The sequence below is a fragment of the Nanorana parkeri genome, unplaced genomic scaffold (assembly GCF_000935625.1).
Source record: "Nanorana parkeri isolate BGI_ZX_2015 unplaced genomic scaffold, ASM93562v1 scaffold97, whole genome shotgun sequence".
Classification (NCBI taxonomy): domain Eukaryota; kingdom Metazoa; phylum Chordata; class Amphibia; order Anura; family Dicroglossidae; genus Nanorana; species Nanorana parkeri.
Genome location: NW_017306365.1, coordinates 1526519 through 1539932, shown reverse-complemented (window position 1 = coordinate 1539932; position 13414 = coordinate 1526519). Strand labels below are relative to the sequence as shown.

At 46.3% G+C, this 13414-nt stretch overlaps 1 protein-coding gene across 1 annotated transcript in view; it reads right to left on the bottom strand.

Annotated features, from left to right (window-relative positions):
- Positions 1–5789, bottom strand: part of RAB8B (RAB8B, member RAS oncogene family) — a 27054-nt gene extending 21265 nt beyond the window's left edge. Inside the window, exon 1 of the mRNA XM_018552814.1 lies at positions 5488–5789. Within this exon, the coding sequence (XP_018408316.1) occupies positions 5488–5611 (124 nt within the window). The 5' untranslated portion in view covers positions 5612–5789. The remainder of the gene's footprint in view (positions 1–5487) is intronic.
- Positions 5790–13414: the final 7625 nt, after the last annotated feature.

Here is a 13414-nt window from a genome sequence, read left to right as displayed (position 1 = left end):
GGTAACTATATGGAAGAGTTTTGCATTGGGTACCTAGACTGCAGTGTTCAAGCAGAACTCGGGGGAAGAATTCACTTAACCCCGACAGTGGGGCTACCCCCGCACTGCAAGGGTTGTGTGACTTTTTGTCTAGGTTCAAAAATTACTCACCCAATCCTCCAAGCCGGCTTGCTCTTAGACCGGTCCCTGGAGCATCTCTCCCCCTGAGGTCCCCCAGTCATTACGTTCTATACACACTGTATTTAACGTGAAGACGCCAAGGGATATACAACTGCTGCAGAGAAGGAGGAGACAGGCAGGATTGGGAGTTCTGCCACAGTGGGCCGGCTTGGAGGTTCAGGTGAATATAACAGGTTTTTTTTTACCCTAGGCCATTAACCTCCCATTAAGATGCATGGGAGAGCCATACTGCATCTGAAGGCATACTTAGGAGGAGTGCTGGGGGAACCAATATAGGATTCTTAACAGAAAGGTGAACTTGAAGTCTGAAATACTGGAAGCAAGAGTTGAATGCAGGCACCAGAAGAGGTCCTGAATGCAGCATTTGCCCCTCTCCCGCGCACACATCAGTAGGGCTGCAGCCAACGATTTTCATAATCGGTTACCCGATTATTTTTTCAACTAATTGGTTGTATAAAAAAATTCTCTCTCCCCCTCCCCAACCAACTAATCGATGAGAATAGTTGCCAACTGGAAACCAGTTTACTGATACTGGTTTCCATTACTAAACACATAAAAGCACCATCTCCCATAGTGGACTGTTTGATACCCCTTAATAGAGGCTCCATGTTGGTCACATCACAAATGGAAAAATATTGTTTTTGTCTGGCTCTGAGTAACTAAATGCAAACTGGTTGCTGTGGGTTACCACTCTTTGCGGACTGGTTGCTGTGGGTTACCCCCCTTTGCGGGCTGCACTGGTCAACAAACAAGACACTATTAAAAACTTTTCAGAAAAAAAGGGCTACAATGTCATAATGCATTCACACTAGAACAAGGGTAGGCAAGCTCAGCAGGCCAGCCATTGTGGAACTACAAGTCCCACGAGGCACTGCAAGACTGACAAATCAATAGAGCATCTCATGTCCATGCTCAGGCGTCCATCACGCTGTCACTGGGGAATTCCAGGTGTGCCCATACAGATGACAGCCACCGGAAGGATTACCTGCGGTTCAGGGGAGATGATTGTCCCCGGAATGAATGTAGCCATATTGTCTGCACAGGAAATGGCAGCGATATACATGACATTACATCTGGGGGGATGGAACCGAGAAGAGTACCACAAGAAATAGAAACTGAAAGCACTTCACTAAAATAGACTGTTTAGTCATGTCATTACATCCCAGGGATTCAAAGAAAACCTGCCACCATTTTACACGTCTACTAATAGTATATACTGCTTAGTACATGCAGGGTTATCATCAGGATTAAAGGCCTGTCCCAAGGAGTACATGACGGAATAACAGAGCCCATTGTATTATTTTAGCCATACCACTATACAGTACTATTAGAACAGTGCTGCTCCGAGACCAGGTGAGCAACTACGGCCCTCCAGCTATTGTGGCACTACAAGTCTCATGAGGCATTGCAAGACTCCGGCCCGCCAGCTATTGTGGCACTACAAGTCTCATGAGGCATTGCAAGACTCCGGCCCGCCAGCTATTGTGGCACTACAAGTCTCATGAGGCATTGCAAGACTCCGGCCCGCCAGCTATTGTGGCTCTACAAGTCTCATGAGGCATTACAAGACTCTGGCCCGCCAGCTGTCGTGGAACTACAAGTCCCATGAGGCATTGCAAGACTCTGGCCCGCCAGCTGTCGTGGAACTACAAGTCCCATGAGGCATTTCAAGACGCCAGCCCTCCAGCTGTTGTGGAACTACAAGTCCCATGAGGCATTGCAAGACTGACAGTTACAGCAGGTGTGGCCAAATTAATATGGGATTCAGGAACGAGTCTGTTGAATCCATGGGCCAGCAGGATGTGTGTTTAAGAGCCCACTGCATTGACAACAACCAAAGGAAACCTTAAAAGTTAGGCGCCAGCTGTGATTTTTTAAAGGAGCATTGGCTACTTGGCTCCTGGAATTTGTCCAGCCCTGAGTTACAGGCATGACTACCAGTGGCGTGTTGAGATTTGTAGTTAAATCACAGCTGGAGATGCCCACCCCTGAACTAGACACTCCTGAATAACAGAAACATAAAGGATGTGCCACAATGGCGGACCTTTCAGGTCAGGAAGTGAAAGTCCCCCCAGTGAGGACACAAAGCAACAAAACCCCCCCCCCCCAGTACAACAAGGAAGAGCACGTTCAGTAGGCCCAATCCCCCCCAAAGACGTGATCTGCATAGATGTGTACGTTCTCACTGGCTTTTCATGGGCTTCCTACTGTTGGTGCTACATGAGTGCAGCAAGTGTCAGACTGAGATGGGAAAGACCTCCTCCGGTCAAAGTAAAAGCAGCTTAGAGCAGGAAATGAACCATCAGATTGGTTACTATAAACCAGGGGTGGGCAAACTCCAGCTGTTGTGGAACTACAAATCCCATGAGGCATTGCAAGATTCTCACAGCCACAGACATGACTCCCAGATATGCATGATGGGATTTGTAGTTTCACCACAGCTAGAGGGCCAGAGTTTGCCCACCCCTGCTGTAAACAAACTCTACTGATCGTCATATAAAGTCCATTGTATGGGATACAAGTGGTTCCTGAGGAGAGCGAAGGTGGATGATAACTAGCACAGTACACGCAGCGTTCAGAGGGTGTGCTTGATGATAGAGAAAGCGCTGGCCTGATAAGATGGTCACAGGACGGTTCACGTTCAAAGGTAAAAGGGTGGCTGGGTTACAGATGACATTGGAAGGGAGGGTAAAACCTGCTCCACAGGATACCAGTGAAGCCAAGCGGCTGGATACAAGTTCAAATAAAACTGGAAGGCAAAAACTTTTTTTTTTGTTTTGGATAGAGAGAGTATGGTGAGGGTTATAATCCCCTCTGTGTCTAAATGCGGAGATTTCCCTTCACTTCCTGTCTTACAGCCACAACAGGAAGCGAGATGAAATCCCTCATGGCCAGCAGGACTAGTGTCCCCATTGGAAGATTTCCCATCTATTCCTGTTCTGGTGACAACCAAAACATTGGGATTTTCTTTCACTTTCAGTGATAAAAGTCATCAGGACAAATATAGAGGGTGAATCTCCCTAACGGCAATGACAACCTGACAGGGGCTCTAACCCCTCTCTACCTTATCCAAACTAATAAAGTTTTGGCTTCAATTGCTCTTTATGGGAAGGATCTGAACCTTCTGGATGGACGTGGAATCCAGATGGTGGATGTGGACAAAGCTGCTTAGAAGGAGGTACACAATGTGCCAATGGAAGGTCCAAGTGACTCCCTCTAGCCCTGCACGTCTTCTAGGATACCGTCACAAACAGTCCATGTTGTAATCATGAAAGAAGGCAGCGTGTCACCGTCATGGATCTGTCTGGGCTTTCCACCACTTTCCTCTCTGATGAATCACCGCAATGGGCGCACAGATCACTCTACTCAACCGAAATCACAAACTTCCAGCTATACACTTTATTAACTGTCGCAATGCGGCACCAAGAATACTCAACTTTCCTACCTTTCAACACACTACAAAGTATAGAAATACATAAGCCCTTGGTGCCCAGCTTGCCTTGCATATACTGTGTGGCCCTTGGGGCCCTGAAGACGGTAATCTGGTCTTACCCCAGATCATCGAAGGAAAACAATCTTTAGCACTGGGTTGTAGTTACATGTTGGGTTTCCTTTGCTGTCACACTATCGTCCATTGTTCACTCCTCCCCAGCTCTGTCTACTACATGTTTTATATCATGGATCTTCCCGAGACACATCTCACATGTGGAAGGGGCACAACACTGGAAGCATGAACGGGGCTGTAATCTCTATTTTGGGGGGAATTGATCAATTTGGAGCAGACGCCCATTCTAACCAATCAGCTTCTCTCTTCAGTTTGTTCAGTTAAGCTTTGGAAATGAAAGGTGGATGCCGATTGGTTACTATGGGCAACTGCTCCAGTTTTGATAAATTCCCCTCAATGTGTCTCCAGTGTCCAACAACTCTTAAAGCATCATAATAGTCTCTAACCACCTCTCTGCACCATGCCGGCCGCCTCTGACCGCCTCTCCTGCAGCATGCCCGCCGCCTCTCCTGCAGCACGCTGGCCGCCTCTGACCGCCTCTCCCGCAGTCTCTGATTATTTCCTGCTGCAAGTCTGCAGTCCCTCACAGCTTTCTACATCATTACATTTAGGGATTATGCGCGGCCCTTCGGTGATGTCAGGGGCCACACTTGAGGAGCTCTAGAATAAGAAAGTTGACCACGGCTGACATCAGCAGAAATGCGCACTACAAAAAGAAGAAATATGTCACCCGTGACCGGTGGTCAGGATTTCATTTCCACATATTCTATCAAACCTCCGGCAATGAGCACACACATAAACAGGCCATCACATGACTCACACGAGTCATATATACAAGGTGACATCAAATACAGATATCCATGCAGGACAGGTCCTCACCACCACAAAGATGACGCATGTGATGCTCCACAAACTGCTTCAGCATATGAACATGGAAATCACCCAGAAAGAACAGAATTCTCCGCTTTGATGTTACCCAGCAGAACAACGCAGCTGTGTGTGTGGACGCATAACGTACAATACTGCTGAATTCTGAGCCAACCCTCCCCCCCGTGTGTACATGAGCCCCAACCAAAACAGCGAATGGTCCCTCCAGAATGTCAGAGCCAGGTACACTAATATCTGAATGGTCACCAAGAATCATCTGATGGAAGCTGACAGGTATTAAAGTGTATGTACACCCCAAACTGTTTTTTCTTTAGTTTTGGATAGATGGATGGTTACAACCCCTGTGAAGTTTTTATTGCTGGGAGTGTCCCCGTTGAGTTGATGTACCCAACTTGTCATCAGACTATACAGCGATGGCACATCTAAAATGTTATATACCTGACCAGAATACAAGATGAGGGTAAATCGAATTAGGTCAATGGCAACAACCAAGAAAGGAATCCCCCTGGACTCTTACTTCCTGTTGCATCTCCAGGACAGGAAGTGAAATCTCTCTGGCGGGGACACAGTAAGCATAGCCTAATCTGATGGGTGTTTCACCCTTCCCTAGTCTATACAAGACAACACACCGGGCTGTGCATGCACTTTGATTTGGTTGCTATGGGCTCTATGGAGCCTCCTGCGTGTATGTGAAGCAGCAGGAGAAATGCAGCAGATGGGGCTCGCTGGGCAGAAGGACCAACCAGCTGGAATATGGGAGTGCAGCAGAGCTCCAGGGTGTAGGGGGAATGCGGGATTCCCCATAGGGGCATGGGCATCACCTAAGCAGAAACACACCGGCTACAGGGACTGCCAGGGCACATTGATGGAGACAGCGGGAGGAAGTGAGCGGTGGGTGTGGCCATGGTACTCACCGATGGTGGAGATAAAGGTGGTGTTGAAGGCGTCCTCACTGAATCTGAAGAGTAGGCACGTCTTCCCAACCCCGCTGTCCCCGATTAGCAGCAGTTTGAACAGGTAGTCGTACGTCTTCGCCATCTTCACACTTTCCTCCCTGGGAACAGGAGCCACCGCCGGCCCGCGGGGACCGCTCTAACCAATAGGGTACCGGTACGGGGGACTCTGCCAATGACGTCAGCTTTCCTTCCACCTACTCGCCAATAGCGAAGGAGAGGCGGGGCGCCAAAGGCCGGTGTCACCCCGGAGACGGGTGACGCGCCCATACTATTCCCGCCTCTTCAATCTAATTAGCTGTGATAGCGCAAGGCAGAGCGGGAAATGTAGTTCTCTCCGTGCTGACGATAATAACTAGAGGCCACGCCTTGTATGCGCATTCTAATTGGTCAGACGGAAGCAAAGCCTCTTGGGATGTGTAGTAGCGGCACGTCGAAGCAGGCGTTTATAGCGCTCTTACTCCCTCTAGTGTGTGAAATGAGCGTGTACAGGACACAGTTGTCTTAAAGGGGAACATCACCCAAATCTTCAAAATTACAAAAACACAGTTATAAATTGTATTAAACGGAAATTGTAAAATACGTAGGGGAGAATTAGCAAAACTGGAGCAGACAATCTGGAGCAGTTGTCCATGGTAACCAATCAGCTTCTCGCTTCAGTTTGCTCAGTTAAGATTTGAAAATGAGACATAGATGCTGATTGGTTGCCATGAACAACTGTTCCAGATTTTGTCTGCTCCAGTTTTGGCAAATCCCCCTCATACTATTCAGGCAGGCTTAACTTACATTCCAGTGAACTTTGCTATGCCTTTGTCTGCCACCCTGGGTAGAGGCATTTGCTGACTTCCCTGTGCCAATCCTGCAGATGCGCACAGACCACTCCAGCAGGGACTCATTTAATTTACACATTGCCATGGTATTGAAAACATATGCGCCGCAAATCCCACACATGTGCACCCATACTCATGCTTGGGATTTGTTGTAGCTGACATCATTCTTGTATAAGTGAGAAATGAGGATGCTCTGGGCTACCAGAAGAACTCGTTTTATTACCTGTTGATTCTGTTTTTTCCACTTTCTGTAAGCATGCCAAGCTGTCCAGCAAAAGTGTCCGTGGTGCTTTCAACAGCCAGCTTTGTGGTTGTTTGTTCAGACTGGTGTGGTATTGGGTGTTTTATAACGTGTTATCACAGCACCTGTCAATGTGCATACAATGTGCATGGCACCCCTACTCCCTGCACCCCACAACACACACGGCATGAAATGACAGCTTTTTGTAACCAGTACATCCAGTGGGTGCTGGTAACAAACATTACCAATGATGGTGTGCAGATTCAACACAAGAAGCAAGATGTCTCCATTCCAGCACTCTGGGAGTATTCAATTCCATTGTTTATTGTGAAAGTAATGTCACATAGGTCAGGCTAGTCAACATTTCGGGGTCTAACAGGGTCCATTCCCTGAGCAGCCATAGTGACTTAATGGACCCAAAACACTGACCTGTGTTGGCAATAATAATAAATAAAAAAGTGAAATGAATACTGCTGGAGTGCTGGTGACTTCTTTCCTATGTTTGACAAGTCTTGAATGGGAACCCTTGATCACTTTAGAAGCTCCTAAACCCTAAGGAGATCTGTAAAGCAGACACCTAAAGTCCTAAAGTGTATAACTGTAGAGCTCCCTAGGAGCCCTAATATGCAAATATGGGCCCGATTTCTTTAAGACGAGCCTGTGCCCACATTTTCCTGCTTCCCATGCTCTATTATTGGTTCAACACCTTGACAGTTTCACTGACTAATAATTGGGTGAAAGTGGTAGGTGGGGATCTGGGCAAAATGTGAATTCACAGCTGAAGTCATTACATATTATTTCTCCCAGGTATCTCTGCAAGGTACGTGACTATATGTGACTATATGTGCCTTTAGGTGTTTGCTTTATGTGTCTGCTTAAAGTGACATTAAAGTCAAAAAAATGTTTCCCTCCCCCCAATGTTAATTAAAGCACTTACATTTAATGATGTCTCTTAATCCGATCTTCTTCTTTCTTGTCCTTTTCATCTGTCCCTCCAGCGCTGCGGGTGTCCGATCCAGCGCTGACTCCTCTGTCCTTGCTGGCACTTCCTGTCCCACGGTGTCTGCATGCGGGTGCACGCGTCCATATACTTACCTTGTGTCTCTCCTAGCGTCCCGGCCGAAAATGTGATCTGCGCATGCGCCCGCCCCAAGATGCTTTGCAGCCGCCCAAGAACGGGAGCGCGCAGGGAAGACACAGGTAAGTATTAACCCTTTTTAAAGCGGGTTTGTTTGTTTTTTTTACACTTTTTGCATATATCTACTCCTTGCTAGCAGTAGATATACCGTATACAAAAAAAGCTGAGGCTTTAATTATCCTTTAAGCTTTAGGTGCTTTAAATTATACATTCTAGTATATAGATTCAAGAGCCCACGGTGTCAAGCTCCCCCCTGGAGTGGTGCCCTGGAGGTGCTTGAGTAACACTATGGGTTTGGGACCCCACTGTGTGAAAGGCACTCAGGCCACGACACCACTTGGTTTTCCTGCCCCACGCCTCTTGGGCTAAGACCATGGAAAAGTTTTATATTGGGCCGCAAGGTCTAGCCATTGTCTTGCACATTGGCACTTATTTCTCCCTTTTGTATGTGCATATCACTTTTTATATGTGTGCCTTTTTTCACTCAACCGGATGGAGCGTGTGGGTCTTTTGGTACACATTAGCGCACTTGCATACGGCATACGCTCGTTAGCAGGCACGCTTTTTCTATTTAAACAAGTCAAAAGCATGGAGTCAGCTTGTCCCTGTGTTCTTTGCGCCTGATCCTGTATCTCTACTTCCTTGTGTATAAACCTGGCTCATGACGATTTGACTACGCCTCCGCCTGGTACCTTAATACTCGGCCTATCCATGTATGACCCTGGCTTATGATCCTTGACTTCGCTCCTGACCATCATTCCTGCTAAAGATTCTGCTTTCCTGTGTATGACCTCAACTGCCGCCTCTGACTTCGCTCCTGGCTATGTTCTTGGTGCCTGGTACCCTCACTGTCTGGTATATTTATACCTGGTCCACGTTCATCTACAACGCGTCATTCCTTGGCTCCAGCTCCCAAAGGTTTCCATAGTCATCCTGATCCTGCGGACTTGATCACGGTTCTACGCTCTCAAGCACCCGCATAGACTTCATTCAGTTGTCAGCACCGGCGTTTGTGCCACTCCATGTCTTTACATTACCTGTCACCACCTCCAGTGGTGAGGAACAAGAGGTACACGGGCAGCCCCCTTGTCAACTCAGTCTCGAGCCAGGTACGTGATAACATATTTATTAATATGTTATCACGTACGTGATAACAAATATTTATTAAACCTAAAAACGAACTAAACAAGTCTGAATAAATCTGCACGGATGAATTTCAATAGTTGTACTATCCCGATAAATCTGTTTAATGCACAAAATTCTGTGTTATCATTATTGTCAACATTTCTTCATGAACACTGGGTTAAAGGTATGAGTTTAGAATTATTGAGAAATTTTGCATTCTTGTTTATTGGCTGCATGAGGATGGAAAGTAATGTTTTGTTAGTTTGGTCTGAAGGCATTTGACCCTAGGGGGTGTGGAGGATTCTCATTTAGTTTTCCGGAGACACCTCTGACCTCCCCATTGAAGAGTCTGAAAGTTTTCCTTGAATGTTTTTTATAATATATATCCCATTATAAACTCAATTGATACTACAAATGAGTGTTCCATTTGTACTATGTAATTTCACTGCTCCCACAAGGGCATAAACTTTAATCAGAGATCCAGTATCACAGCAATGAATAACATCATTGTTTTAGTGCCTACATTCCTAGAAATCCAATGTGGGGGAGGGGAGTTATGTTATTGGACAGTATAAACTGACATTTAGTTTTTGCACTGTGCATTTCCAGTTTGCTCTAGTAGTAGAGTAGTTGAAATCTAAAAGTGCCGTATATAAAACAACATTCACCCGATCTAATCATTTACTGTGGGATTGGCCAAGGGTCTTATCTGTAGGCCCTCTTCAACATCATATGGCCAAGCACTCTTGGGGGACTAAGTGATTGGCCAGGATGTTTTCTTTGGGAAGCGGGTGATTGCTCAATTAGGTTTGTGCAACATTCCTTCATTATTATATTTCGTCAGATTTTTTGGCAGCCAGAATGGATTTGGTAAAGAAAACAACAGCCTGCACGCTTAATATCAGACAATAATGAGTGGTCAGCTCTTGCTTTTTAGCACCTACAATCATCCCGTGTGGATACCAGTCAATAAGTGAATGGGAATGCAGTGTTATTGTGGCACTCCAGTTAGCATCCATTTTAGCACTGTTTTAAAGGGGTTCTAACTTCTCAGCTAGGGTTTCCACCTTTTCTTCCATCGAAACCCGAACATTCTAGCGATGCACTGACATTTTTTGGGGAGAGTGACCGCTTTTTCATATATAAATAGCGCCACCAATTCATATGTAAATAGTCGAGACTATTTTCAGTGGGTCCTATCTTAATTCTGGTTGCCCCGGTCTGCCTGACATCTTGTGTCCGGGTTTCAGCTGCCATGAAACCCGGACACAACATTTAAAATCGGGACTGTCCGGGTGAATGCCGGAAAGGTGGCAACCCTAGTCTCAGCATATCCTATTCTGTTATAACATCATCATTGTAATATGAAACATATTATAGTTGTTTTTCGTAATGCAATCAAAGCTTACATGAAAAAAATCATTTTATGTAGTGAGTGCTGCAGATGAGGGGGCTTCCCTTGCACCTCTCCTCCAACACCCCTGGAAGTGGTGACAGGGAGTGTGAGGATGCAGAGTGGCATGAGTGCTAGGGTGCAGGCTGGACTGGATCTGGGTAGAGGTCAGGTGCATGGACTGGATGACTGTAGGCTGCAGGTCCAGGACCCGATGCCAGAATACCAGGATACCAAAGCAGGTTAAAGGAGCGTAGCTGGAACACAAGGCGAGGTTGGTAACAGCCATGCAGCAGAGTACCACGTCAAGAACCAGGAGCAGAGTCGGGGTCAAAAGCCAAGGTTGGTAACAGCCAGTCAGAGAGGTAAAGGGCAGAATTCAGAGTCAAGTAAGCAGGCCGTGTTCAGAATGGACAGGCAGAGATCCAGAGAAAGGTCAGAATGCACACAGGGTCATGCACAGGTATAGCGCTTTCTGGGCCGCGCCGGGTCCCCTTCATCAGGCTCAGAAATAACATTACATAAAAGGGCCACAACTTTTATATGGACATAATAGAATATAATTTCTGAGCCTGATGAAGGGGACGCAGCGCAGCCCAGAAAGTGCTTGTCTTAGGAATGACAACTATCAATAAAATGGATTTGCAGTAACATGGGATCTTGGTGCCGGTGTGCTGGAGACATCTGTATTGTTGTTCTGTTGTGAGCAGCGCCATCCGCAGTCATTACCGGCACCCGTTACTTTTGGCATATCTGGTAAGAACTGCGGCAAGGTATATGGGTACTGCTTTGTACACTTATCTACAGAATGCATATCTGGGGACCTGCGGCATACTGGCAAGTTGTGATTAACTCAAATATCGTTTATTTACAAAATACATGCGTAGTGTATACTTTACAAACAAATTGCCGTGAAGCGCTATAGTGTTCGGGTTTGGCCTGAAGAAAAGGTGGCAACCCTAAGGTAAGCAGGATAAGAGATGATGTCACAAGTGTTGTTATATATAGCCAGGAACAAGCTGAGGATATATCACATGCACCTGCATGCTAATGCTTGCCTTTACACGAGTCTATGCATGCCTGCATGCTAGAACGCACTTGCCTGCAACTCTATGCACAGGACCATGGGCACCAGCATGCACATGCTCAGACCTGCACTGGTCTTCTGGAAAGCACTGGGCTTTCCTTACAAACTTGCTGGATTCCCAGTGCACTGTGCTTCTCTTTCCCTGCTGCTTGATGTGATGCATTTTCGATTTATCAAGACTACATAGCCTGCACTTCACTGCTTCCAGCAAGCAATGATGACGTTACATTCTGTGCATTTTCCTGTGTTCACTGTGAGAGGGGGGGAAAGAGTTGAGTTGGAGTTCAGAAGGCAGGCTTTGTCAGAGTGGTGACACAAAGAAGTGCGTATTCACAAGGCTGAGTGAAATTGTGTCAGTGGATTGAGGAAGTACATTCTATGGACATCTTCAATGAGGTATTTTAAAAACCTCTACATCGATATGGTTATTAGGAATCTGATGGAACTTATGGAATCTCTATATAGAAATACATATTTATTTTTAGTTTTTGACCATAGATACCCTTTAAGCAGGAGGCACATTTATCTGTAATGAGATCATGTGAATTTGGGGTTGGGTGACTGTACTGGCAAGTGTAAAAATGCTTAGACAATTGTATTTTACAATTGTATTTTAAAGCTAACTGTGGTCAGGATTCCTCTACAACCCTTTCTAGCTTTACATCATCCATGCTTGTGGCTAAAGCTGGCCATACGCCTATAGATTTTCTATGGTCAGATGGAAAAAGTGCCATAGATTCCTCCATCTACGCTAAACTGTGTGGATGAAGGAATCTCCCACTGGGCCAAGCTTCAGTATCTTGCTGCATCCAATCAGATTGTTCAGGTCTTTTGAGAGCCAGCGGGGCCGACTAGCTTGGCCCAGTGGGAGATTCCTCCATCCACACAGTTTAGCATAGAAGGAGGAATCTGTTGCACTTTTTCCATCTGACCAGTGGCGTCACAAGGGGGGTGCGGCCCGCACCTGGGTGACACCAAAATGACTTGCAGTCATTTTGGTGTCACCCCCCTCTGAAAAGGCGGGCGCTCGGTCATGGACCGAACGCCCGACAGTATCAGGAGAGAGGAGGGGACCCGGCGGCATATCTTATCCCGCCGGGTGGCTGTCTCCTCCTCTTCCTGCCGGCATCCATCACCAAGATGGCCGCCGGCAGGTATCAGAATACTGTCGCGTGTGCGCGATGATGTCATCGTGCAGGTGACGTCTCGGCGGGGTGGCACTCGGACACCGGTACGGGTGTCACCCAGCCTCGGGACGCCCCTGCATCTGACCATAGAAAATCTGCAGATAATCTATAGCTGTATGGCCAGCTTTACGCAAGAAAGCAGTAGAGGTGATACTTTATGCCAGTGAGTAAATTGTTGGCAAAAATCACAGAAACTATAGGACAGAATGCAGTGGAAAGCCTTCAGGATTGTAAGACACCTTCACCGTAGAGATGTTGCTAAAAGACAAGAGGCAAAGTTCTTATTTCGTCTTTATACTTTGAATGCCTGCCACTTGTTCCAAACGTCTGTGACCAATTGTATAAGAGCGTGTTAACAATGTAGATGCCATTTTGTGGGTGTGGCTACAAATGGAGGCGTTATTTTGATGATGCAATGCATTGAGGAATGTGTCTGCTGACATCACCACGGTCTGCATATGGCTGAGGAAGGTAAAGCGGTATTACTTTATGTGTTTATGTGTGCCGTAACAGCACTTTCTTTATGCAGTCTTTATGGGTGAAGGAGCCTATGCATAGAAGAGGTGGATGATTTGAAAGCGCTGTCTGGCCATACGTTTTTAAGTGGGTCATTCTAATCTGGCCAGTGCGATTCTCTGAGGGAGCATCACTGAACACGCCATCATTGTGATCACTACTGCGATATAAAGTTCATCTTCTGGATTTCCTCTATGGATCACTGGATTAGGAAGAGGGAATTTCTTGATGGACATGGGACTTTTAAACACAGTATTTGGTGGTATTGGATATAAACATTAAATTTGCACAACCAATCTGTATATATTGTTTGCACTTTTTTGAATTTTCACACTGCATTGTAAGATTTGTATGTGGATTATTTATTTAAA